General features: G+C 54.5%; 1 protein-coding gene across 3 annotated transcripts in view; it reads left to right on the top strand.

Moving 5' to 3' along the window:
• EPHB2 (EPH receptor B2) overlaps nt 1–26,067 on the top strand; it is a 188,617-nt gene that overhangs the window by 37,465 nt on the left and 125,085 nt on the right. For all 3 annotated transcript variants that reach the window (XM_078452229.2, XM_078452228.2, XM_078452230.2), the window contains exon 2: nt 25,373–25,437. In XM_078452229.2, the coding sequence (XP_078308355.2) occupies nt 25,373–25,437 (65 nt within the window). The remainder of the gene's footprint in view (nt 1–25,372; nt 25,438–26,067) is intronic.

Below are 26,067 nucleotides of genomic sequence, written 5' to 3'. Positions count from 1 at the left end.
CCTTACACGGGCCTCAGACACTGGGTCAGGGTCAGGGTGGGGGCTTCAGGTTGGAGCCTGAGCACTCTGTATGCCGGGGTGTCGGTGGGCTCCTCAGGGGCACCCCCCGAGATGTTGGGCCCACTGTGGACACCCCAGGAGAGAGGTGGGGCAGCCGGGAAGCTTGTGCAACCCACAAAGATAGCAGGAATGTCCCCAGACCAAACCAGAGTGTGAGGGCTTGAAGGGACTCAGACACCTTTTTAGTCCTGTGGTTCCCAGTTGTCGGTCTCAATTTCTACCCGCTCGAGCCATGTTCTCACTGCTGTTCTTGAAATGACTCGCTTCTCTGTTTACTGGAGTGAATGTGTTAGAAGGAAAGTCCATATCCCTGCGATAAATGAAACAGCAATATTTCTGGACACCAACAGAAGGTAGCTATCAATACAGCAGAGATGGGACAAGATGATTATGGGCCAGCTCCAGTCTGGGGCTCGCTGTCCTAGCTGGGCCCTGGCAGAAAGGAGGGGAGCCTGGGGCAGGGTTTAGGGGACCAGACGGGCACTGGGAAGCTAACTTGCTACTCTCTGTTAAAAAGACCAGCAGTGTTCCAGGGAGGTGTTCAAGTCTCAGCAACCCCCAGTGGAGACTTCCTCTTGGAGGTCAGGGAATTGAAGGGAGCTGGACAGGGAGAAATGTTCTCACCGTGCAGCGTTCCAGGAAGCAGTGTCGGGTCCCACTGAATCCTCTCGCAGACTGCGCCTGGGAGAAGCAGGTCCAGGGGAGCAAAAGGGGGCTTGTCCAAGTCACGTGGAAGCTGGAGAAGCTCGGTTCTCCTTTCAACTACACTGACCCGCCTGCCCCAAATTCATAGTCGCTCACTTTTACAGTTTTTTGAAAAACAAACACAGGAGATATTTTTAGATGGATGCAGGAGAGGGGATCCCCAAAATTCAATAGGCAGGAGGCTGCCTTCAGCAAAGCTGTGGTCTATGGAAAGGACAGAACCTCAGAAAGAAAGGCTCATCTGTCCCCCCTCCCTACACCCCACCTCCTGCCTCCCTCCACTCAGGCTTAGTGCCCTCAGGGCGACTCTGAATTCTTGCTGTTAGAGAAAGGACACAAGACAGAGTAAGGGGCCATCTCATTAAGCTTCCAGAAGGCTTTCTGGAGGAGGGGCTTCCTGGGGGAGCTAGGTGCCCTGGGTTCAAGTTTTCATTCTGCCCCCGATTGGTGACATGACCTTGGACAATTACTTCACTGTGCCGTGCCTCAGTTTTCCCATCTGTAAAATGGGGAGAAGACAGTGCCTGTCTTATAGGAGCATTAAGATCAAATTAAGTGATACATGCAAATGTTTCCAGCTGTCCCGGCACAAAGTGCTATGTGTGTTTGCTGATGTGATGCTGATGCTGGTGACCCAGCAGCACAGGCAAGACAGGAAGGAGACTAACATTCATCTAGTCCTTCTGAAGGGCCAAGCACCATGCCTCTGATTTGCATAGCTCATTCTATACAATCCACACAACTCTAGAAAGGCAGCTCTTTGTCCCATAAGAAGATGGGGCTCCAACCTCATAAGTGATGTGCCCACAGTCACATCACTGTGGGGTGCAGCCCACATCTGGCTCTGGGCACACAGGTATTCACTACATGGCCTTAGGCAGAATGGGGAGGGGGGAACACGCAGTGAAAGCGGGGGTGGGGGCAGGAACCAGCTGAGTTGAGGGCCCCTAGGGTGGGGGTGGGGAGACAGCAGGATGAAAGGGCCCCCAGGGCTGGCTCAGGAATTCCGGGGGAAGAAGTTTGCACTTTCTCCCACAGGCCCTGGAGAGCCACCAGCAGGCCATGAGCGGGGAGTGACATGATAAAAGGGGTGTTCGGGGAAGGTCTGTGTGGCTGCGGTTTCAGGATGGATGGGTGGTGGAAAGGTCCAGAAGGGAGGCAGGAAGCTCAGCTGGGCAGCTGGACTGGAAAGGTCCCTTGAGACAGGCACAGGCAGCCTTTAGTCAGACGCCGGGGGCAAGGCCCAGCTGGGTCAGGGCCTGGGCCCGAGGTGCTGAACGGGCCCTAGAGACCGAACCCTCCTTCCCTTTGCCAGTTTGCGGCTTTATCTGGGAGTCTCTGGAGGGTGTCCCGGCTGGGTCGAGCAGGCCTGGCTGCCTGCAGATTTATGAGGTGTGGGGGAAGTGGGCCCGGGTGGGCGGGGGTGGTGGGCGCGGGAGACAAGCCTGTTGGAAGAGGGGCAAGTGGGAGGATGTTCTCCAGTCTGTGGACGTGTTCTGACCCCACTTCTACCTCGGAACCCAGCTGGCCCAGCACAGGGCACGACCCCATGCTGTTCCACCCACCATTCCTCCAACCCCCCTCCACCTATTGCCTCAGTTTCTCCTCACAGACACCCTGAGAGGTGAGTAGAGAGGGGCGGCATATGCAAATCTTAGGGAAGCTGCCCCACACTAGGTTACCAGTCGCCAATAGAAAGAATGTGCTGGAACCTTCTGTACCAGGGTCGGAAGATGTCAGTGATAACGTTGAGAGCAGGTTACAAACAGTATGTTGAGTATGAGTTCATTTGTGACTTTCAGAGGAATAAATATGCACTTATGCCTCTCGGTATACATTTGATTCACAGGAAATGCCTCAATGATACCTAATTGTGACTCCCTCTGGAGAAAGAGCTTTGACTTTCCATTTTCTACTCTTCAATGATGTTTCAGTGTCTTATAATAAGCATATATGTCTTTCACTTAAAAAATGGTTTTAAAATTCAGAGTCATGGTAGGGCGTGATGTCAGAGAGAGAGGGGAGGACCCTCTCCAGGCTCTGGGTGATGGGTGGGCTGCTGCTGCCAGGGCCTGAGGGTGCTCAGGGTTTGGGTCATCCTGTCTCTGCTGAGAGCCCTCCCCTGACCACCACCCCCTCCCCCCACCCTGCCACCAGACCCTGCTGACCCACATGCAGACAGGCTGTAGGGAGCATCGAGGTGAGTTGGGCTAGTCGAGGAAGCTCTCCCAAAGGCAGTGGCCCTTGAAGTATGGTAAGATTTGACTAGATGGGCAACAGAGCAAGGGTATTCTAGAAGGACTGGAGCAGAGTGGAGTCTGGAGTCAGAGGTGAATGCAAACCCTTCCTCTTTTATTTACCAGCTGTGGGACCCTGAGTACATTTTGTCGTCTCTCTGAGCCTCAGTTTTCTCATCTGTCTAATGGGGATCCTCTCCTAAGTGTTACTAAAATAAGGCTGTGCCCATGATGTGTAAGGTATTATATATTTTTTTTAATTTTTTAATGTTTATTTATTTGAGAGAGAGAGAGAGAGAGCATGAGTGGGGGTGGGGCAGAGAGAGAGGGAGACACAGAATCCAAAGCAGGCTCCAGGCTCTGAGCTGTCAGCACAGAGCCTGACGCGGGGCTCGAACCCATGAACTGTGAGATCATGACCTGAGCCGAAGTCGGTCACTTAACTTATTGAGCCACCCAGGCACCCCTGTAAGCTATTATTTTTAGGTCTGGGGACCCCCAAGGCTGGGGATGACCTTGCAGAGCTTGAAAGCACCTCGACCTGGAAAGGCAGAGGGTCAGGATGGACTGTGTGAAGGAACATGCAAGGGAGGCAGTTCCTTCTAGGAAGGGCTTCCTGAGGCAGCTGGACGAGGGCAGAGAGCTTGGCTGCACCTTGTGAGAGCACCGGGCAGTCAGTCCTTGGATCAGAGCCCTGCGGGTCCAGGTAGCCACTGGCAGCTGGCACTCATTTGCGTGGGTGCTACCTCGCGAAGGCGGGGGGTACGTGACATCCTCAGGGAGGACTCCATGGTGCCCACCCACTAGGTAGCCAGTGGACACACCAGAAAATTGAAGCAGATAATGAATACTCCCTCCTCAGGGCCTTTGCACTTCCTCTTTCTTCTGCTTGGAACATTTTTTTTCCCGTTACTTTCCTGGCTCACTCCCTCACCTGCCACAAGGCATCCTGAAAGGGCACAGCAGAACCGCTAATCCCCACGGGCCTTGAGCAAAACTCTTGGTCTCACTGAATCAGTTATGCCGCCTGTAAGACGAGGCGTGTGCCCCCGTGCACCCCTCGGTTGCGGTACCTGTTATCCTTTATTGCACCTAACGGAGGTCTGTCTGCCCCATGCTCTTCCTGTCCCCACCTCCTCAGAATCTGCACTGCCCCAGGGGCTGGACCACATTCCTCCGGCAGGAAGCAGGCACATAACAGATGCTCAGTGAAGACCTGATGAATGAACGCATGTCCCTGTTGCAGGACTGTTGTGAGAAAAGTACAAGACTATGAAGGGGCAAGTGCCTTGTGAACTGTGAAGTGTTGTGCCATCATCTGTAAGGAGTCTTGTCTTGGCCCCTGGCCGCACCAACCACACACCCTCCGTGGCTCTGCCTCAAGGGGCTGCCCTGCTATGTGCCTCCGGGCATTTGGGCAGGGAATGCAAAGCATTTTCCACCCCCACCCCCACTGTGTTCTGTGACAGCACTTTAGGGGAGGTGTGGGGAATACTGTTCTCACATGGAGTAATTAGGAGCTCACCTCCCTTGATGACAGTGGCACCCTCTGGAGGGACCCCCTCACCACAACCACACTTGCCTGACGGCTCCTGCAGCCCATGGCCTGCAACGCCAGACTTTGGGCCCAGCTGACAGCAGGCCTGGGTGTGTGCGTCAGCAGCAGGGCGGGCGGGGGGGGGGGTGGGGGTGGGGGGTGGTGGGGGATGTCCTTCCAGGACCTGCCCTAAGTCCCACCCGTGCAACATTTGCTTTGCCCATCAACCCAAGGCTTATGTGCTTTATTTACAGTTTTCAAAATGCATCCACATCCTCTGATTTGCTCTAGATGACAAGTTGAGGCAGGTGGGAGAAATAGCACGATTCACCCATTTTACAGCTAGGTAAACTGAGACCTGAAGAAGCTCATGCTTGGTTTATTCAGACAGAACGGAATTTGACCCAACCCTGCCCTCCTAGACCCCACAGTTTGGTGGGGGTGGGGCACTCAGAAACCATTATAACCCAGCAGGAGTGCAGGGGTGGGGACACACAGAAAGGGGGCTGAGGGAGCCCAGGAGGTGAACTCTGAGCCAGGTCCCGAAGGGCGATCAGGTAGGGTGGGCTGAGCTAAGGTCAATTCCGTGCATGGCGGTGCGGGTCTGCTTTTTAAGGACAGGAGCAGTTGGTGCATGGAGTAGGAGGGGCAGGTAGGAGCAGGGAAGGGAATGGCAGGAGCTTCATTCCGGAAGCCTGGCACCAAGTGAGTTCTCAGTAAGTGAATGGCAATGACTGCCAGTCTCATTTGGACTGCCATCTATCGTACTGGGGAGCCACTGGCAGTCCTTGAGTGACAGGGTCTGAGTTGTGTTGTGGAAAGGGATGCTCTGAGGAGGCAGGGGCAGGGTCTTGATCAACGTCTATTATGGGTTTCCTTCTCAAAGGTCCCCGCCCCACCTGTGCCCCTCTTCCCTGGCTCCAGGTGGCTCTATCCCTGTCCTCGGGGACCAGCTTCCCATCCTTCCCAAAGCCTTCCAGGAGACAGCTGGAGCTGAAGCCACCGTCTTCCTAAGTGCAGGCCGGTGGGCTCATCCAGCTGGCTGCCTCGGCATTACCTGAGAAGCTGGTCAAAAACACAGGTTCCCAGCCGTCAACTGCCAGCCTCTCCCAAGATTCTAATTTGTTCCATCTTATGGGGTCAGGGACAGCCAGGATTGGTGTTTTTAAAAGGCACCTGAGTCCACCGTGATGCACAGCCAGCTGCTACCCTGAGCTGCCACGAGATGATGTTACAAGCGTCACAAATTACGCGAGTTAAAAAACGAAGAGTGGAAAGAACATGCCCAAATGTTAGCAGTAGGTCGTGTGGGGGTGGGGTGGAGGGACAATACAGGGGAGATTATGATCTTGTACTTTATATTTCCTTCTGACTTTTCTACCTTTTCCAAATAGTCTGTGTAATGAGCATGTATTGTTTGTAAAGTGAGGAAAATAAATAACAGCGTCTGGACAGGAGCAGTTTGGAGAGGGGCAAGAATGAGAACCGGAGATGTGCCCGCACAGACCTGGGTCAGTGGCCGGCTCTGCCCTTCCCCAGCTACTGGGCTCTTGGGCAGGGCCCTTGATCTCCTGAGCCTCCATGTCCTCATCTGTAAAATGGGAATAGGAAACACTCAAAGTGTGGCTGGAAGTGTTCGATAGGGGGGTTCTCCATGGCCAGCAATTGTCCTTCCTGCGCCCGTCTGTTACACCTCTCTTTCCCTGGCAACGGTGCCCCTCACACTGGACAGACACCCTTTGCTGCCAGTGTCCAGCTGGGACCTCCTCCCCTGCTCTAGCCCAGACCTTTGTAGACTGTGGGGCCGGCAGGGGCTCTGGGAGCCGCCTCAGCCCTCCCTGCTTTACAGCTGGGGAAACTGAGGCCCCCCGCGGTGGGGGGGGGGGGGTGTGTGCACGCGCCTGCTGCACGCCTCCCTCCCGGCCGGCGCCTTGCTCAGTGCGTGAGGGGCAAGTAAGTCACCATCTGTGTTTTCCAATAAAAGAAAATGAAAATTGAAGCGCATTAAAAATAGCTCAATTGGGATTCCGAGTGGGGCTCTGAGGCTGTGACAGAGACGCCCAGCCTGCCTCCTCCCCCCTCCCAGCCTGGCACCACCGGCATCGGGAAGTCATCTGAGGCGAACGTCTTCTAGGAGGGGCCAGGGTGCGGGCGGAGTCCCCATGAGTACCGAGGGTCGCTGGGGACCCCCAGTTCCAGCTTCCCAGCTCTCAGCTGCTGGCGTCCAGGATCATGGGGTCCTGCTACAGGCAGAAGATGCACTTAGAGCCATATGCCATCCCCTGGGCAGACTCCGGATCCATCCACCCCCAGGTCCCCGGGGCTTTCAGCTGGCACCCCCTGCCTCCCACGGATGTCCCTCGAGGGAGGCCCTGTGGCTGAGAGGAAGGCGGACTCCCCTGAGGGGCAAAGACCTGGGTTCGCCGCCCACCCCCCGCCGCTGCACTGACTCTCTGGGCCTGGAGCAAGCCAGGAGCCTCTCTGGGCCCATCCTGTCCTCTGCACGGCAAGGATACTAACAGAGGCCCGGGAGCGGTGCAGGAGGGGGCTCCTGAAGCCCAGTGTACTGGTTGGGAGTGAGCCTGATTCAGGAGTGTCCTCCGAAGGGATGTGTCAGAAGACAGAGTAAGAGGACAGCTCTCAGCTTGGCACTTGCTTTGGACAGGGGCTCCGCAGATGGCCATTACTGGTATTGTTCTCGTCCTTGTCATTTTCTGTGAAATGGGAACGTGATGGTGAGCTGTAGGAAGCCTGAGTGAGGTCACATGGGAGAGGGCTTTGCACGAGCCACAGCTGCTTACCATGAGGACGGGCTGGCACGCGTCCAGGAGTGCTAGTTCCGTGATTCTCAGAGCGCCTCTTCCTCCCCAGAGGGGCCCCGCTCTCTGAGGGTCCTCCTGCACCTGTGACCTCAGCTACTGTGCAGACCTCTGTGAGGCAGACGAGGAAGCACCGTTCGTACCCCGGAGGCCCAGAGGGTGCTGGGACAGGGAGTAGTCCCGGGTTCCGCAGCCTGGCCTGCCGCAGAGGGCCGCTGCCTGGTGGGACTGTCAGATCCGTACGGCCTGGGTGCAGACAGCGAATCCAGAGGAGGCCGGTGCTGCCCATGCCTGTGCCTGTACTTGTGGAAGCCAGGTGGCCTCGGGCAAGTTGCTTCATCCTCTGGGCCTCAGTTTCTTCATCCTTAAAATGGGGCTAGGTAATAGTTCCCAGGCTTTGGGAAGATTGGGTCCTGGGCAGGGCTTCGCACGTGGTAAGTACTAGAAAGGCAGTAGCCCCGAGAATAGCCCATCCCTACCTGCTCTCCTGTTAGTCCAGAACAGACACTTGCCGGGCCCACCAGTGCCCAGCCACATGGGACCGGCATTTGCTCTGCCACAGCCTCAGGTCTCTCCAGGGAGGACTGGGAATGCTGGAGGGAGGGCTGTCCTCCACCAGCCAGGAACGCTCACCCCCACCACCCCTCTCTCAGCGGAGGGCCTGGGCCTTTCCTCGGTGGTGGGAGTAGGGATGGAGCAGTGGCTGGTGTGCAGGAGATGAGCATTTTCTCCATTAAGGATGGTGTAATAGTTTCCTATTGTCCCTGTAACAAATAACCACATTTTAGTGGCTTAAAACAGCACAACTTGCTGTCTTACAGTGCCGGAGGTCAGAAGTCAGCAGGCTTCACTGGGCTGAAATCAAGGTGTCAGTGGGGCTGCATTCCCCCAGGGGTTCTGGGGGCAAATTCATTTCGTTGCCTTTTCCAGCTTCTAGAGGCCACTTCCTTTGTTGGCCTACAGCCCCTCTCTCCGTCTTCAAAGTGCATCGCTGTGCCCTCTGCTCATATTCTCCCACCTCTCTAGCTATGACCCTCCTGCCTCTCTCACAGGGAATCTTGGGCGCCTGGACAATCCAGGAAACTCTCCCCATCTCAGAATCCTCAACTTAGTCTTGTTTGCAAAGTCCTTTTTGCTATGTGAGGTAAAAGTCACGGGTTCTGGGGATTAGGGTGTAGACACCTTTGGGGGGTCCACAGTTCTGTCTACCACTGACAGGAAAGCTAGAATCTGTCACTGACAGGAGAGCTACTGAGCGAGTGCTTTGTGCCAAGTTGTGTAGAAATTGGGGTTATAGTAACGACAGCCAGTATTTTACTGAGCACTTACTATTTATTGCCAGGCACTGGGCTAAACATGCCCCGTGTGAGGCATGATCTCACTAATTGTCACAGCCACCTGCAAGGTGTTAACGCTCTTCCCGTTCCACAGCTCAGAGAGGGAAGGAAGTGGCTTGCCTGGGGTCACTGGGTTAGGAAGAGGGGTTCAAATGTAGATCTGACTGCCGAGTCCGTGCTGGCAGCTCCCTGGGATGTGCACATATGCTGCTTCCCTGGGTTTGGACCCAACACCTGGGTTCTGCACCAGGCGCCTACTCTCCTGCCCCTCTGGTCCCACATCCCAGCGTGTGCTCCTCACCTGATGACAAGCACCAGGACTGCATGCCCAGGTACCCTTCTAGGCAGTCTGGGTAACTCCAGGCAGGGGCTGTGGCCACACAGCAGGTGCTCAGGGAGGGAGCCATGTTGAAATGGGAGGAGAGAAGATGGGTGGGGTGTTGGGAAAGGGGAGTGGCTGTGTGCCTGAATAATTCTTTTTTTTTTTTTTAATGTCTATTTTTGAGAGAGAGAGAGAGAGAGAGAGAGAGAGAGAGAGAATGAGTGGGGGAGGGGCAGAGAGAGAGAGGGAGACACAGAATCCGAAACAGGCTCCAGGCTGTGAGCTGTCAGCACAGAAACCGACGCGGGGCTCGAACTCACAGACCGCGAGATCATGACCTGAGCCGCAGTCGGAGGCTTAACCCACTGAGTCACCCTGGTGCCCCCTGAATAATTGTGTGCCCAAGTGGGAGGTAGAGGACTAGGAGCCAGACTATCCAGGATTGGGGTCATGAAAGGAGTTTGGGCCACACGGTCCAGAAATCAAAGTCTGCCTTCCTCACCAGCTTTCAGGGGGTCTTGGCCCACAGACTGACTTGTCCTCACTGAGCTTGATTCTGGCCACACCACTGGGTGGCCAACATGCAGCCTTGGCCCAGACCTCTCTTTCTGAGGCTTTTTGTCTGTGGAATGGGGCCGCCGTGGCACTCTGTCCCCTGGAAGGCCTTCAGGAGGCTCCAGCCCATTGAAAAGCCTGAATCCGTGCTGTGAGCCCTGTGACTCTCTACTCAGTCCTCAGGGCCCTTCCCCAGCTCCGTCTTTCTACCTCTCGATGGGCTTTCTGAGGCCCTTCTCTAGGTCTGTATCGCTCACATGCTGCAGCCTCAGTCTTCCCATCTCTACATTGGGTGCTGTCTTGTGCCTCAGCCTGTGGTGTGAGCCCTTTGCAGCCTCTGCAGGACTGACAAGGTGCATCTGTCCGTCCTCCCAGCCCCCATGCTAGCCTGGTCAGTGCCCTGAGGAAGGGACAGAGGGAGGGAGGCCCAGGAGCGGGAAGAGAACGCGTGTCGCCCGTGTTCATTTAGTCACAGGCTCAGGGGAGGAGGGTTCCTGAGAAACTCCCTGTTCGTGGCATCCTCCACCAGGGTCTTGCCGCCTCCCTGGAGAGCTCAGCTGTAACCAGCGGGAAATGGGACAGATAATTGCAACTTTAAATAAGGCCAAGTTAAAGCTCCCTGCCAGGCCCAGCACGGGGGACTCTCTGAGCGTTGATGGGAGGCAGCGGGAAGTCGCAGACAGCGCTCAGAATCCCCATGCTGCCACCAACTCCCTAGTGACCACAGGCGAGTCACCGCCCTTCTCTGGGCCTCAGTTTCCTCATCTGTTGAACGGGGACCAAATGGCATCACCTATGGGGAGGAGCTAGCATAGTGCCTGATACATGGTAGGTACTCAAGAGCCGGAAGTCTGGACTATGATGATTATCCCTGTTCAAATGCAGCTGCCCACCCCACCCTACCCAGAGTTTCTCTGGGAGCTGTTCTCAGTGCCGTTGGCCCCTGGCAAGGCGGGGTGATAAAAACTGCAACCGACCCCTCCCGAGCCAAGGCGACTGTACTAGGCCTTGTGCTAAGAGCTTGGCATCCACACCTGCGAGGAAGGCTTGTTCCGTGTTCCCATTTCTCAGATGAGGTCACTGAGGCTGCAGACCTAGGGTGGGTGTGGGGAGGAGTGGGCCAGCAGGGAAAGGATCAGGAGCTCCAGTCAGTATCCCGTCCTAACAGGGTGTACACCGGTGTGGGGAGACACGTGAGGTCCCACATCCAATTTCTCACTTAGAGCAGGAATTCCTAGGCCCGCTCCCAGCCTCAGCGCCTCTGCCAGGCTGCCCTGAGCTGCCGCCACCCCGATATTCCCGGGGAGGAGGAGGCCCGTGTGGGCCTGGGGGATTGAGAGCCGACCAGGGCAGGGAGCTGGCCGGAGTGTGGCCAGCAGACCTGCGGTTTCTTGCTCCCAGATGGACAAGCCAGGCGGCACAGCCAGCGGCTTGGGAAGGCTGCTCCTTGGCTCAGCTCTGAGGCAGGCCTGGCCTGTCGTGTTTGTGGGCTTGGCACGGGCCATCTGCTCACTGTCTGACATCGCCTCTCCGTGTGCCTGGGGGGCAGCCGCTATCTCCTGGTGACACCGGACACGAAAGACCACGATGTTCCGCTCAGCAGCCAGCATTGCAGGACCCCTGCCCCATCCGAATAAACCAGCTAGGAAAGGGCATCAGACAAACTCCGGTGAGTTGTTGCCCAGAGAAAGGCTTACCCGAACTGGGGAAGGGGTCAAGGATGGTCAGGGAAGGCTTCCTGGAAGAAGAGATGCCTGAGAAGTCTTAAAGGGTAAAGAGGAATTTTCCAGGTGAAGGAGGTGGGCATCCTAGGCAGAGGAAGTGGCTTAAGCAGGTGAGGGAAGGAAAAGGAGAGTCTAGCATGTTTAAGGAACTCCTCTCTTCTGCCCTGGGCCTCGCTCCTGCTGTCGGCCTGCCTGCCTGCCTGCCTTCCTGCCCCCATCTTTTCAGAGAAAGTGTTCCAGACAGGGGTATGACCAAGAGCAAAGACTCGGCAGTGGGAGACCTGAAGGCCTGGACTCCGACAGTGAGCAGGCTGGCCTCGGAGGGCGGAGGGAGGGGCAGTTGGGGTCAGAGGCCAGGGCCAGCCCATAGAAGGCCTTGAATGTCAGACTGGTCTGGATCATCCCTTCAGGGCAGTTGGTGGAAACATCCCTGCCTGGCCCATCAGCACCTGGTCAGTTTCCCAGGGCAGCGTGGGCCTGGAGGCCTGTAAAATCGTAGGTGGGGAAGAGGGGCCCTTCCCTCCCAGCATTGTGGCCAACTCCTCTTGGAAGCCTTCCATGACTTCGTGAAATGAAATGATCTCTCACATGGACGAGAAGTCTCCTTTGCCACCACCCACTACCAGATGCCCAGAAAAGCCCATTGCAGGTGACGTGACAGTCACAGCCCAACTCGGGTACCGCCTGGAGCAGGCAGTGCCCTCCACCTCATACTCTGCAGGCTACAACGGCACCCACGAGTTGTGGTAGGAAGAGCACAGTGTTAGGCGGCCTTGTCCCCTGCCCATTCACCCTCCCTGGCAAAGGCTTCCCACCTCTGGATCAGATGATGCCTACTCCCCGATTCCATGCCACCACCCTCAGGCCTGGAAGTCCCCACTTCCTGACCCCCCGCTCCTGCTCAGCCCTCACCTGAGACTGTATAGACTCGCCCAAGTTTCCTTGGAGCCATGAAAGGAGTTTGGGTCATGCAGGTCAGAAATCGGTCCACTTCCTCACCGACTTGCAGGAGATCTCAGCCCCCTAACTTGACCTCACTGAGCCTCAGTGCAAAATGGGGATATGAAATCTTTCTTGAAGGTTTTGGAGAAGCCTGGATGAACTCAGTCCATTGCTTGGCATGGTGCCTGGCATAGAGTAGATACTCAGTAAATGGTCTCCATGGTGATGGGGATGCTGGTGATGGAAGTGGGATTCCCTGTATCTGGCCCAGGGTGCCCCTCCCCCCGTGTCTTCTCCACACTAAGAACCCCCTCATTTCAAGTCCTATTCCTTTCCAGGTCCTTCCTCTGTCATCAGTCCTTCTGTGCACAGCCATGCCAGGAGCCCCAGCAGCTCATACCAGAAGCTCCCAGGCCTGGCTCTTTGTCTGGCATCATCTCTCAGGGTGTCAGAGGCCGCGGGGAATGAATAGTAACTGATGACGAAGACACGGAGGCTCTGATCACAAAGACAATGACAGGAACTTGTTGGTGGCTCTCCTGTGAAACATTGACCCGTGAGAAAATGCCCCAGCAAAGCCATGTCTGCTTAACCGCCCGAGATGCCAGGCACGGTTGGCAAGTGAGCCCGGGGGCCGAGAGGGAGCAGTGGAGTCACACTGAGCAGAGATGGCACTCTGGGGGTCCTGTCACTGCACCCAAGCTGTCCAGGGCCACAGAAGCAGAGCTGGAGGGGAGTGTTCACACAGGAGGGATGCAGGCATTTTGGAAACAGCTCCTCTGAGACAGCAGCTGCTCTCAGAATGAGCAAGAGCTTTGGAGCCATCAAAAGCGGGGTGGACGGGGCGCCTGGGGGGGCTCAGTCGGTTAAGCGTCTGGCTTCGGCTCAGGTCATGATTTCGCGGTTCATGAGTTCGAGCCCCGCATCAGGCTCCATGCTCACAGCTCAGAGCCTGGAGCCTGCTTCAGATTCCGTGTCTCCCTCTCTCTCTCTGCTCCTCCCCCACTCATACTCTGTCTCTCTCTCAAAAATAAACATTAAAAAAAAAATTTTAAAAAAAACAAAACAAAAAACGGGGTGGAATTTGCACGCTGCCCCCGACCAGCTGTGTGGCCTGGGACAGTCCTCTGCATCTCTCTGACCCCTTGGCTGCAATTTCCTCATCTATAAAATGGATCAGTTACTCAAGAGAATGCAGTGACAACTGAATCAGGCCACCCTGCTGCCCTCAGGATGATCTTAGCCTGGCATTCAAGGCTCTTTGTGGCGTCTGGAGTGCTCTTTCTCCTAGGCCTTCCTACTCCCTCTTGCGGTTCCCTGTAGGGGCCATGCACATTCTGTCCTCCCAACTTTTGCACAAACTATGCCTGGAACACCCTCCCTCCTCTCTTCCCCTCCTTCTAGCCTGGCTGTCTCCTCTGTATTTGGGGTTCAGGCCAGGTGTTACCCATTTGGGAAGTCTCCTGTGAGTTTGTCTCACATCAGAACATTTCTTGAGGTCAGTGACAGTATCTGATTGTAATTCTCCAGTACTTAGCATGGGCCTAACACGTGGTAGGTGTTCAGTAAATACAGGGAGGGGTGGATAGATAGATGAGTAGCAGATTTTTAGAGATATAAGTGGTGTGAATGGAAGGACAGGTAAGTGAACAGTCAGGTGGATAGACAAATGAAAAGAAAAGCAGAGAGGGAGGGAGGTTGGTTCATTGGGAAGATGGATGGGTGAATACCTAAGTAGGATGCTAGATGTATGGGGGAGCAAATGGATGGTGGATTATTGGGGAATGGAATAATAGACTGATGGCTGGGGTAGGTGAGAGGGTGGGTGGGTGGGTGGATGGATGGATGGATGGATGGATGGATGGATGGATGGGTGGATGGATGGATGGATGGATGGATGGATGGATGGAGGAATGGGTGGGTGGATGGATGGATGGATGGATGGATGGATGGATGGATGGATGGAGGAATGGGTGGGTGGGTGGATGGATGGATGGATGGATGGATGGATGGATGGATGGAGGAATGGGTGGGTGGATGGATGGATGGATGGAGGAATGGGTGGGTGGATGGATGGATGGATGGATGGATGGAGGAATGGGTGGGTGGGTGGATGGATGGATGGATGGATGGATGGATGGATGGAGGAATGGGTGGGTGGATGGATGGATGGATGGATGGAGGAATGGGTGGGTGGGTGGATGGATGGATGGATGGATGGATGGATGGATGGAGGAATGGGTGGGTGGATGGATGGATGGATGGATGGAGGAATGGGTGGGTGGATGGATGGATGGATGGATGGATGGAGGAATGGGTGGGTGGGTGGATGGATGGATGGATGGATGGATGGATGGATGGAGGAATGGGTGGGTGGATGGATGGATGGAGGAATGGGTGGGTGGGTGGATGGATGGATGGATGGATGGATGGATGGAGGAATGGGTGGGTGGATGGATGGATGGATGGATGGATGGAGGAATGGGTGGGTGGATGGATAGATGGATGGATGGATGGAGGAATGGGTGGGTGGGTGGATGGATGGATGGAGGAATGGGTGGGTGGATGGATGGATGGATGGATGGATGGAGGAATGGGTGGGTGGGTGGATGGATGGATGGAGGAATGGGTGGGTGGATGGATGGATGGATGGAGGAATGGGTGGGTGGGTGGATGGATGGATGGATGGATGGATGGATGGAGGAATGGGTGGGTGGATGGATGGATGGATGGATGGATGGAGGAATGGGTGGGTGGGTGGATGGATGGATGGATGGATGGATGGATGGATGGAGGAATGGGTGGGTGGATGGATGGATGGATGGATGGATGGAGGAATGGGTGGGTGGGTGGATGGATGGATGGAGGAATGGGTGGGTGGATGGATGGATGGATGGAGGAATGGGTGGGTGGGTGGATGGATGGATGGATGGATGGGCAGGCAAATGAGTGTGTGGATGGCAAGAAGGCAGAATGATTCCATAAATATTTGCTTGGATTTGGTGGTTCGGTGGTTGGATGTGTATAGAATGGGTAGGTAGATAGATGGATGGGTGGGTGGATTGTTGGGTAAGCGAGTGCGTGGATGGATGGGTGGAAGGATAAGGGTGTGCAGGTGGGTAATTAGGTAGATGGGTGAGTAGATGGCAAGATAGTTTATGGATGATTGCAAGGATTGGATGGTTGGAAAGATGGATGAGTGGGTGTGTAGGTCAGTGGGTAAATGAACAGTAAAATTTCATGTGGCTAAATGCCTGACATCTTGCCCAGAAGCAGAGGGGTGGTCTGGATTCTGGGATTTGAGTTAATTGTCCTTCACTGGGAGAAACCAGTGCCAATTAGGCAAATAGATCCAGTCCCAGCAGGTCCTGGAGCAGGCTTGCTAATTGACTCCAACCTGACAGACCCTGGCTTGGACTTACAGTGGCCTGTGTCTTATTGATTTGTAATTTACACTCCACACACATCCAGAAGGATTTGAGGTGACGTAATACTCAACCTGCATGCAGTAGGACAGTTAAAAATTAAGTGAGAAAGCGAGAGGCTGCCTCGCAGAGGGGTTAAAAGCATACCTGCGTTCAACTCCTAGATCTGCTGCTGACTGACTGTGTGACATTGGGTAAGTTGCTTCACCTCTCTGAAGCCCATTTTCCCATCTCTGTAGGAAGACAGGGAGGAAGGAAGGGAAGTTGGTTTAACGGAGGAATGTGTGAACGATGAGTAGATACCTACATGGGATGCTAGATGTAAGGGTGGGTGGGTTATCGGGACAGTGGAATGGAAGACAGACAGAGAGGGTAAGTGAGAGGGTGGGTGGATGAGTGGATAGATGGATGATGGGTGGGCAAGCAAGTGGGAACAATAATAATTCTATCTCATGGACTGCTGTGAGGCTCCGAGGAGTGACAGCACAGTGGTTGGCACTAAGTAAGCACTTGGAATGATCTAGTATATGGAGTTATCTTGATACGAGCGACTATCTCCCAGAGGAAAAATCCAGACACCCAGACTCATGGTGGAAGCAGGAAAGAACATTTGATGTCTGGGAGGCTGGGGGTAGGGACGAGGGAGAGGGTCCGATGGTTTTAATAACAAGCGAGACTCAGCCTCACCCACAAGGTGCTCACGGTCCAGTTGAGCTGGTGAGTAAAGGTCGCAGGGCAGGGTGACAAGTTTCCTCTTTTTGTTTGTTTATTTCCTTAATTTTTGTTGCTGAGGTCTAGTCGACATTCTCTCCTCTTCTTTTAAATGGCCGTGACAGTTGTCCTCAACTAATTGGTGACCGTTAGGATCTCGTGAAATGAAGTCTAAAAGCACTCAGCCCAGCACCTGGCACACCGTTGTTGCTCAGTAATGCCGACTGCTGTCGCTGTATTTTTATTGCCTACTTATTAGGTGGGAAGGGTCTGTGGATTCATTTAAGTAAAAGGGCTTATTTTAAAGATTGTAAATCATTGGGTAGATGCTGAGGCAGCCTGGTGTGTCAGGAAGGCTCAAGGGCAATAGATTTGGATTCGATTTCTGGTCTGCTGTGTGGCCTTGGCCAAGTCACCTAACCTGTCAGAGCTTCAGTTTCCTTATGCATTCGGTGGGACCAGTAACAGGCATCCCTCAGGGTTGTCGAGAGGACTAATGAAGCTCTTATGTGTGCAGGGCCCTTCCCGTCCCTGCCTCCCTTCTTCCCCTTCCCCAGCAAGCCCCGGTGTTCATTTACCGCCCGCCCCACCCCCAGCCACCCCTTCCCAGACCTCCATCCATCATCCTGTCCTTTGCGGAGGTTAAGTGGGTCCCCAAGCAGCGAATCCAAACTCTCCCGAAGCCCCTGCCGCACAATGCGGCCCGCTGTTAGCGAGCAACCCGGCTGGCCCGGAGGATTGGGTTTCAGCCGGGCGGCCGGTGCTGGCGGATGCCCAGGCCAGCAGCGGGCAGGCGGGGGACAGAGTGGAGGAGCCGGCGTCGCGGGGACTCCTCCGCCTGAGCCTGAGAAAACAAGAGCAGACTCCAGGCAGGCAACCGAGGCAGAGAAGGGCCTCTGAGCGGCAGGAGGACGAGGAGGGGTATGTGCTGCGAGAGTCCTGGGGCAGAAGGATTTTACATTAACTCGGTCCCCTTTCCGTGAGCCTGAGGGCGGAGCAGGGGGGCGAGCTGGAAAAACAACGTGCTGCCTGTTGGCAGGTTTCACCTTAGAAAGTCCACGGTCTTCCTGGAACCGGCTCAGGGCTTCTGTGGCATTGCCACCCCCACCCCACTCGCCTTGCTTTGGGCTGAGACTCTCTTCGCAGCTGATCCTCACTGGCTTTTCAGAGGAGAGGTCCTGGGGAACCCAATGGGCTGCTCTGGGTTCAAATCCAGCTCTGCTTTCTGGCTATGTGACCTTGAGCAGTTCTCTCAGCCTTTCTGAACTCGGTTTTCGCATCCGTATGATGGGCACAACAGTGCTAGCTTTGCAGGGTGTACAGAGTGATGGGCTCAGGGTCTGGCACCCAGGGCATCGTACATGAACCCGTGGTTTTTCCCTCCGTTTTGTGAGGCGGCATAGCCTGGTGGTTTCTGGGTCACACCAAAGGGGTCAGATCCTGCCCCGCCCCTTATCGTGCCTGGGGGAGTTCCTGATCTCTCCAAACCTTGGTTTCCCCATAAGGTTGCTCTGGGGCAACAGTGAACCAGACAGAATTGATGAAGCACCTGCCCACCGTTAGCCTCCACGAGTGTTAGCAATTTTCACTGTTGCCTTTGCATGACCTGGCCTTCGCATGTTCGAAAAACCTTTTGCACCCAACGCCTCCTTGAATCTTCTAAGCAACCCTGTGAGGTACACAGAGCAAGGATTTTGTGATCCCCATTTTACGGATGAGGAAACTGAGGCTCAGAGAGGGGAAGTGACTTTCCTAAGTCACCCAGTTTGTCAAAGTCCTTGAATTCCTTAGTTCCTGCCTGTTGCCTCTTCTTAGAATTTCTAACATGGATGTGGACCATGGAAAGAATGCTCCAACTCCCAGCCATTGATTGCCTGGGTATGGCCCCATGGTAGGGCAGATAGGCCTGTGTTCGAGTAACCTCGGCCCTATTAGTCCTCGACAGGGAGCAGGTGGAGCTGCCAGAAAGGGTCCAGAGCAGCATCTGTTGATTGGGTCATGCACCACGCTGATTTGCTGCCTGGGCTGTGGTCTACTGGCCAGTCTGGGGCAAAGACCCCACGGAACAACTACTAGGTGTCTGTCCATTTTCAGGATAGACCATATTCTCATGTCCATTTTTTCGGGACAGACCACATCACTACCTTACTCAGGAATCTTCCTTCGCTCCCCATTGCCTCTGGGACAAGCTCCCAACTCCTTAGCCCCGTATCCAAGGCCCTATGAGTTCTGGCCCCATCCTAAGCTACCATATCCTTCCATGAAGCATTTTGCTCCTACCACATGGGACAGACACCCTAGCATGGTTGAGGGTTAAGTACTAATTGGAGGCAGACACAGATGCACCACTTCCTGGCCATACAAACCTTGAACGATCTCTCCTAACTTCAGTTTTCCCAACTGTAAAGGGAGATAATAAAGTACCTACTTTACAAATAGTTATAATGAAATGAGATCATGAATACTAAACCCTTAGCCCAGAGCTCAGTGCAGAGAACCAGTCCTCAGGTTTTACTCTTGTCCAAACTGCCCCTGCCTCTGTGCCTTTGATGCTGTTATGTGCCCTGTATGGCATGCCTTGCCCTCTTCTCCCGGCTCAAATGCCACTTTCCCAGGGACACCTTTGCTAATTCCCTGGTCAAAGCTAACACCATCTTCCTCTGGGTTTCCTGGCCCCCAACCGGGACCAGCATTCTCACCCTGCCTCTTCTTGTAGAAAGTTCACGTGCCAGGCACTAATCCAGAAGATCCTTGAGAGAAGGATTTGCTGATCCATTTCAACATCCCCAGTGCCCAGCACAGGGCTTGGCACTCAGTAGATAGGGTAGATATTCACGGAATGACCAAGATCTTGTTACTTAACCCGGGAGAATTCAGGGACAGGAAGAAAGAGCCTTTGAGTTAAGTTTTGGAAGAGAAGTTATCCTGGCTAACCAAGCTGGAAGGGTCAGGCATTCCAGGCAGAAAAACCTAGAGTGGTCAGTGCACCAGGACCACGGAAACGTAGTGCCTTCTGATGGATGGCTGGACACTAGAGACATAGGAAAGCCTGGCTGGAAGGTAATTAACTGGCCTGGTCAGCAGCGGGTGCCTTAGGGCAAGGAGCTAGGACTTTCTGTTACCAACAGGTGGGAACTCCAAAGGGCATTAAGCTCAGTTAAGGCATAATTAGACATGGACTTTAGAAACATCACCCAGCTGCCATGTGGAGGTCGAATACATCTACCTCGAGCCAGAACAGTTCTCAGTGCTAGGAATACAGTAGTGAAGGAGGCAGGCACAGAGCTCCCCCAAGAATGGGGGCCCTGGGAGACGGCAGATCGGCAGAATTGACTTACATGATGTCATCTAATGTGCATGTGACCCATTTTACAGATGGGGAGCCTGAGGGCCAGAGAGGAGCACAGACCTGCCTGCAGTCACAACCTAGAGAGGGCCAGAGCCCAGGTTCTAGCCTGGACAGTCTGAGCCCCACCCCCTTTTCTTTTTCCCCTCCCATCCTCACTCAGGCCCACACAGAGGGAGAGAATAAACACATGCAGAGAGCCCCAGTAATTGTGTGTGTGTGTGTGTGTTGTCTGTTTTTTTAAGTCTTTGTTTGAAGCATTCTTAAAAATCATGCAGATGTAGAATGAGACAGATGTGGTTTCAAATGCTAGCCTTGCCTGTGTGCCCTTGTGAAGCCTGCTTCACCTCTCTGACCTCAGTTTCTGCATCTATAAAACGGGGTTAAAGGCATATACCCCACAGGTTGTCGAGAGCCTAAAGCCGTATTTAGAGTGCCCATCTCAGTGCCCGGCACACAGTAGGTACCTAGTGAAAGTTCTTCCTCACGTCTTTGGAACTCTCACACATTGTCATTGGTACGAACCAACAGTGTCTGTGGCCCTAGAGAATTATGATCCAAGGGGGGGTCAGACAGAGCTGACCGGGGGTGGGTTGGGGAGCAGAGGGCGACCTCTTGCCCCAGCCTGAAACGGGCCGGTGGAAGCATCCGCCAGGGCCTCGTGCAGCCACCCTCCCGTCGGCTCAAGACTAACGACTTCAGTGCGTCTCCCCTTTTAGCTCAAATATTTCTGAAATGCACACTGCTCGTTCACACATAGCCAGAGGGGCCAACGGGCCTCCCCAGCCTGTGCAGTCAGGGCCTCCTGATTGCTTTCTTCTGTGCAGTCTCCAGGAAGGGGGTGTGGGCGCAGTGGGGCCAGGGCCAAAACCGCTGCCATGGCTCGAACCCTGTTTTCCCACCGAGGAAGGCTCTCCGAGTAGGTGGCTGCAGGCCTTGGTTCCAGCTTCCTCCTGTATCTGTCCACCCAGCCTCAGTCTTCTCATCTATCCATTGGGATTTTTTTAAATGGTCACTGAGCGGGGCGCCTGGGTGGCTCAGTCGGTTTGGTGTTTGACTTCGGCTCAGGTCATGATCTCACGCTTTGTGAGTTCGAGCCCCGTGTTGGGCTCTGTGCTGGCAGCTCAGAGCCCGGAGCCTGCTTTGGATTCTGTGTCTCCCTCTCTCTCTGCACCTCACCCATTCACGCTCTGTCTCTCTCTCAAAAATAAACAAACATCGGAAATTAAAAAAAAAAAAAGGTCACTGAATGCATTCAGGGCTTGGAAAGCAGACATATCCATGGGAGTGCCTGGAGACGAGTGAAAGGGCAGTGTTAGGCAGGGTGGGGAGAGGGTGGCACCTGAGAGGCTGGCAAGGACGTGGGCAGGGGATGTGGTCCAGCCAGGGGGCCTCAGAGAGCTGCTGACTGTTGCTGTCCACCCTTCATTCTCGTTCATTCCAACCGACCATGCCATATCGCTCACCTCCTTTGCCTCTGCTGGCCCCTCCGTCTCCCATGCAACCCCTCCTGCCTCCCTTCTAACTTATTCTTCAAGCCTCCATCTAGAGTCACTTTCTCCAGGAAACCGTCCCGAAATTGAGCATTTTCTTCCTCTCCTTCCACATGCAGTCCCCTACCCACACTACCCCATGCACATCCCTGTTGCAATGTTTGTCACATTGTGTGGTGATTAATTATCTGTGTACAGCGAAAAACAGCCTCCCCTTGCATGAGGGATTGTCATTGTCACAGTGGGGATGGGCTGGGGACATTTCTAGCACTTTAGAGGCAGTTCGGTGCAGTCTCGCGGTCCCCAAAGTGTGGGAAGTGAAATGATGTTAGGTGGTTTGCAGATGAATGTTTTTAATTGTAATTGTCCTGTGTTTATTTCCCTTCTTTTTATGGCAAGTGATATTGGTGTCCCATTTATAATAATAACTTTTTCCTCTTTAAAATGCCCTTAAAAAAATGCCCTTAAAAAAAGACTCATCTGGAAGAATAGTAACTAAGTAATAGTACATGTTATAGGTGGAAATGGCTGATGTCATGAATGTTGTTCTGATGGAGCAGAACGCTAGCCTGGGGGTGGGGTGTGATTTCAGTCTTTGGCTGTCAACCTGCTATGTGCCGAGCCCTGTGCTGACTCTTGGGGACAGGCAAAGGTGTGGAGGGGGAGATGACTAGAAGGAACCACATGGTTGGGGTCTGGGGAGTGAGAGGACACCAGTCTATGCAGCTGGAGCACAGCTTGTGAACGAAAGATGTGTGACCTTGGGCAAGTTCCTAAGCTTTTGTAAGCCCCGGTTTTCCCATCTGTGAATGGGGCATCGTTGGGCATTTCCCAACTGTGTTGGCAATGTTGGAAGAACCTTGGTGAGGGTCTCTGGCTCCTAACAGACAGGTAGGTCTCTGTCTCAGTAAATATGAGTTCTCTCCCTTTGCAGATTTTTGGATTAGAGGGGGAGACGTCTGAGGTGAAGGGAGAAGGAAGGGAGAGAAGGAAGGAAATGCTGGTGGTAGAAATAGGCCTGGCTTCCTAAACCCACCCAGGTTCCTGAGGCAGGAACTACTAACTCCAGGTTCCCCGGGGAACTGAATGTGACTTTTGTGCTTGGTTTGAGAGGAACAAAGAGGAAACTCAGGGCATCCCAGGAAAGCAGCGTCAGACGAACCAGGAAGGGTTCCCCAGAGGCCGTGGTGCTGGAGCTTGCAAGAGGCTGATGTTTGTCAGATGTTGGCAAGCACCGTCTGGAGTGTGGGGGGAGCCTCTCGGACCCGCCTTCACTTTCAGGAGCCACCTCATGAGCCCAAAGGAAATGGCGTGTGTGCAGGCACGGGGTCAGCCAAAAAAGCACCACACTCAGTCTGAAAAAAGACTAACTGGCACTTACCGAGGCTCTGCTTTGTGTTAGACTCCAAGTTAACCCTCTCCTCTGTCCTTCAGTCCTCGGCCACACTCAGACGGTACTATGGCCATTTTCCAGGTATGGAAACTGAGGCTTAGGAAGGTTACAGGTCCAAGGTTACAAGGCAAGTAGGAGACAGAGCAGGTGTTGGAATCGAAGTCCCTCTGACCTCCTGACCCTTAGTTTATCTGCTCTGCCTCCCTGCCTTTTGTGCAGAGGGCGGAGGGAGATGTCAACACTGGAAAGCAAGAGGCCGAGACGCTAGGGGGAGAGCCCCCGTGGGTCACCTCCTGCCATAGCCCCGAGGAGTAACAGCTTTCCCAGCGGCAGGCTTCCAGGTGAAGCCGGGACAGGCATGGAGAGATGAGAGCCCCCTGCCTCCGTCCCAGGAGACCTGCAAACTTCACACTCCCTCTCAGCCCCTTCCTCTCTGTGAACCAACCAGCAAATTGACTGCTGGCCTTCCGGGATCCTTCCACCTCCCCCCCTGCTACTTCTAGGTGTAGGGGGAGGCAGAGGGGAGCAGTAGAACACCCACCCCAGACTGAGCTCCCTGGGATCCCGGAGTTTGAGCACCAGCCTGCAGTCTGACTTTCCGCAAGTCGTTTGCCCTCTCTGGGCCTGAGTTTCCACCCGTACAATGAGGATGTCAGCTCACAGCCCCTCCTCTGGGCCGTGGAATCCTCTAGTGCTTGGCCTCTGGGTCAGCCCAAGAATCCAGCCAAGGGGTGGGGCCACCTGCTTGGCAGGCGTGCCTCCCCCACCCGACCCCTTTCTAGTCCCAAGCAGAGTCTCCTCTCCCTTGTTCCGTGCGGCTCCCAGCAGCTGTTCCTCAGGCCCAGGCAGAGAGCCCGGCTTGGCGCGTCTCTGGCTGAGGCCGATGAGAGAAAACAGGTTAAAAGTTCAGCCCTTGTTCTCTCCAGGAAGAAAAATCTGTAGCATTCGGAGTGTGAAAAGGAACCCTTTTTTCAGCTCCAAAGCAGCACAATAGAACTTCCCTCCAATTTGCCATCAAAAAGACACCCTTGGCACTGGACTCCACCGTCCCTGGCACCCCTCCTCTCCCCTCACCAGCCCCCAGTGCAAAGGGACATAGTGGCCGCAGACATAAGCCACAGGCGGTCACGGGGACACTGCTGCATCCTCTGTTGTCAGCTCGTGGGTCTGAGTGGGGTCACCTCTGGCTGAATGCTTCCTCCCATCCACACCACCCCACCGTAGTTCAAGACCTTGTTCCTCCCATTTCGACCTTCACACCTTTGACCTGGGCAGTGTGCACCCTGCCCCAACTATCCTCACCCTAATTCATCCAGCCCAGGTTATCCAACTAAGTCTCTAGAAGTTTGTAGGGTCGGAGGCAGGAGATCTGCACCTCCCACTCTGCTACCAACTCCTTTGTGATTTTTATGAAGTCTCTTCCCCTCTCTGTGCCTCAGTTGCCCTATGTCCAAAATGAAGCAGTTGGCTGGGCCAGAGATAGCATCTCAAATGGCGGGTGTCAGCTTCGTGGCACACTGTGGTGAGAAGCATCGTGTGGCCACAGAGTGTGGGCATTGATTAGTGATGTCTGCTTGGGCACGGAAGTGGAGCATAGAGGCAAGCACACCTTACCTACTCCTGCAGAGCTAGGTGGTAAGGAAGGTCCAGCTGTGAGCTTCTAGGTCTCTGTGCCCACTCTCTCGTGGCCGTTATGTGTACATGGCTCGTCACCACTACTAGACTGAACAACTCCATAGTAAGGTCTTGCTATTCACCGTTTTCTCTCCCAAGGTACCCACTGCCTGGCACAGAAGGGGCATCAGGATACATTTGTTGGATGAATGCTTGAAAGGGGCCAATTTAAATCTGCTCAGTGCCTTGCAGTTCAGCTCTAAAAGTGTCTTGAATTCCTTGTGGCAGGGAAGGGGGAGTGGGAAAGGGTCCTAAGCCTTATCTGGGGGTGAATAGGGCTCTTTCTAGCCCTCGGGGGTCTCCTTTGTCATAGGCTATGTGGCTCCTTCCTTCCAGCTGCTGGAGAGAGGAGGGTGGGCGAGTGGGGCCCTGGCTGGTTCAGAAGCTGATTTGAGTTTCCTGAATCCCCAGAGGGCAGGTGATAGACTAGACTCACTTGGCACAGTGCTCACCCTCAACACCCCTCCACTCCTAGGGCCCTATCCTAGGGGCACAGTTGACCGAGGCCTAGGGGAGGGAGCCCCAGTGTGGGGACCCTCTAGAGGACTCTAGGTACCTGAAGAAGGGGGAAGATGTCCCTGATTGGAAGTGTGGGCCAGAGAGCCAAGGTAGGGTAACTAATAGGGCTCAGCTGGGACCAAAGGGAGACCTTTCTAAGGCCCACATTTCAGTTTTTGAGAACTTGATGCAAGCTGAAAAGCAGACACCCTAAGTTTTACATAAAATTTCAGGAGTTGCCTGGTGGACTCCCTGAAGCCCACCCAGGAGACTCCAGGTTAAGACCCTAATCCACCAGTAAGGGAGGGAAGTGGCAGTCGCTAGATTGGTAGGACATGACGGGCTCACAAACGGCATGACCCTGCGTAGAGGGCCTGGAGCTGGTCTTTAAGGGGGTGGAGCCTGGAGGGGCAGCCTCAGACGATTGGCTGGGGCATGGGAGTGGGTAGGATTATGGGGCGGGACAGCCAGATGATTGATTGCCGCAATGGAAGTGGGTGGAGCCCTGTAAAGAAGGCCCTTGAGGGGTGGGGTCTTGGGGTGATTGACAGCACTCCGTAGGTGGGCGGCATTGACCCTTTGCTTTCCTCACAGAAACGCTGATGGACTCGACCACAGCGACGGCAGAGCTGGGCTGGATCGTGCATCCTCCATCAGGGGTGAGTCAGTGGTCCCCAAGCCCTGCCCAGTCCCTCAGAAGACCTGGGGTTTTGCTGCAGCGCCTGAATGCCCCCTAAATTCCATCCCCTTTCCCTCTTTCAGGGCCCAGGGCTTGCCTCTCATTGACCCACCCTATTGGTCCCCTACTATTTGGCGTGCCGGTTACCATGACAACATGTTGGATGCTTTCAGCCTTTATCCCATGGCATCCTCAGGGCAAGGCTGAGAAGCAGGAATTCGCATTGCCCCCATTTTACAGATGAGGAAAGTGAACTGTCATTTTCTGAGCACCCACTTATCATATACTGTATCAAGGAAGCACGTTTACACACATCTTCTCCAATAATAAGGGGAGGAAACACCTCAATTTTACAGTTAAGGAAACTGAGGCTCAGAGAGGTGTAGCCGCCTGCCAGGGACGTTACACCTAGTTAGTGATGGGGCTCAGGTTTGTATCCAGGGCTGTGACCGAGCCTTCTGCGTACCCATAACACAAGGCTTCCCCCAAAATCTCTCTGACCACTTCCATGGCCCCCCTACTTTCCTGGGGCCAGGGTTTTGAGCCCCTCAAAAGCAAGAGCAGGCACAATCTGAGATTCCTCTTTCTTCCCACACCAGCCAGCCCAGCG

Source organism: Panthera onca, chromosome C1 (genome assembly GCF_046562875.1).
Source record: "Panthera onca isolate mPanOnc1 chromosome C1, mPanOnc1 haplotype 2, whole genome shotgun sequence".
NCBI classification, from domain to species: domain Eukaryota; kingdom Metazoa; phylum Chordata; class Mammalia; order Carnivora; family Felidae; genus Panthera; species Panthera onca.
The sequence above is the reverse complement of the archived record's forward strand: the minus strand, read 5'-3'. Positions and strand labels throughout refer to the sequence as shown.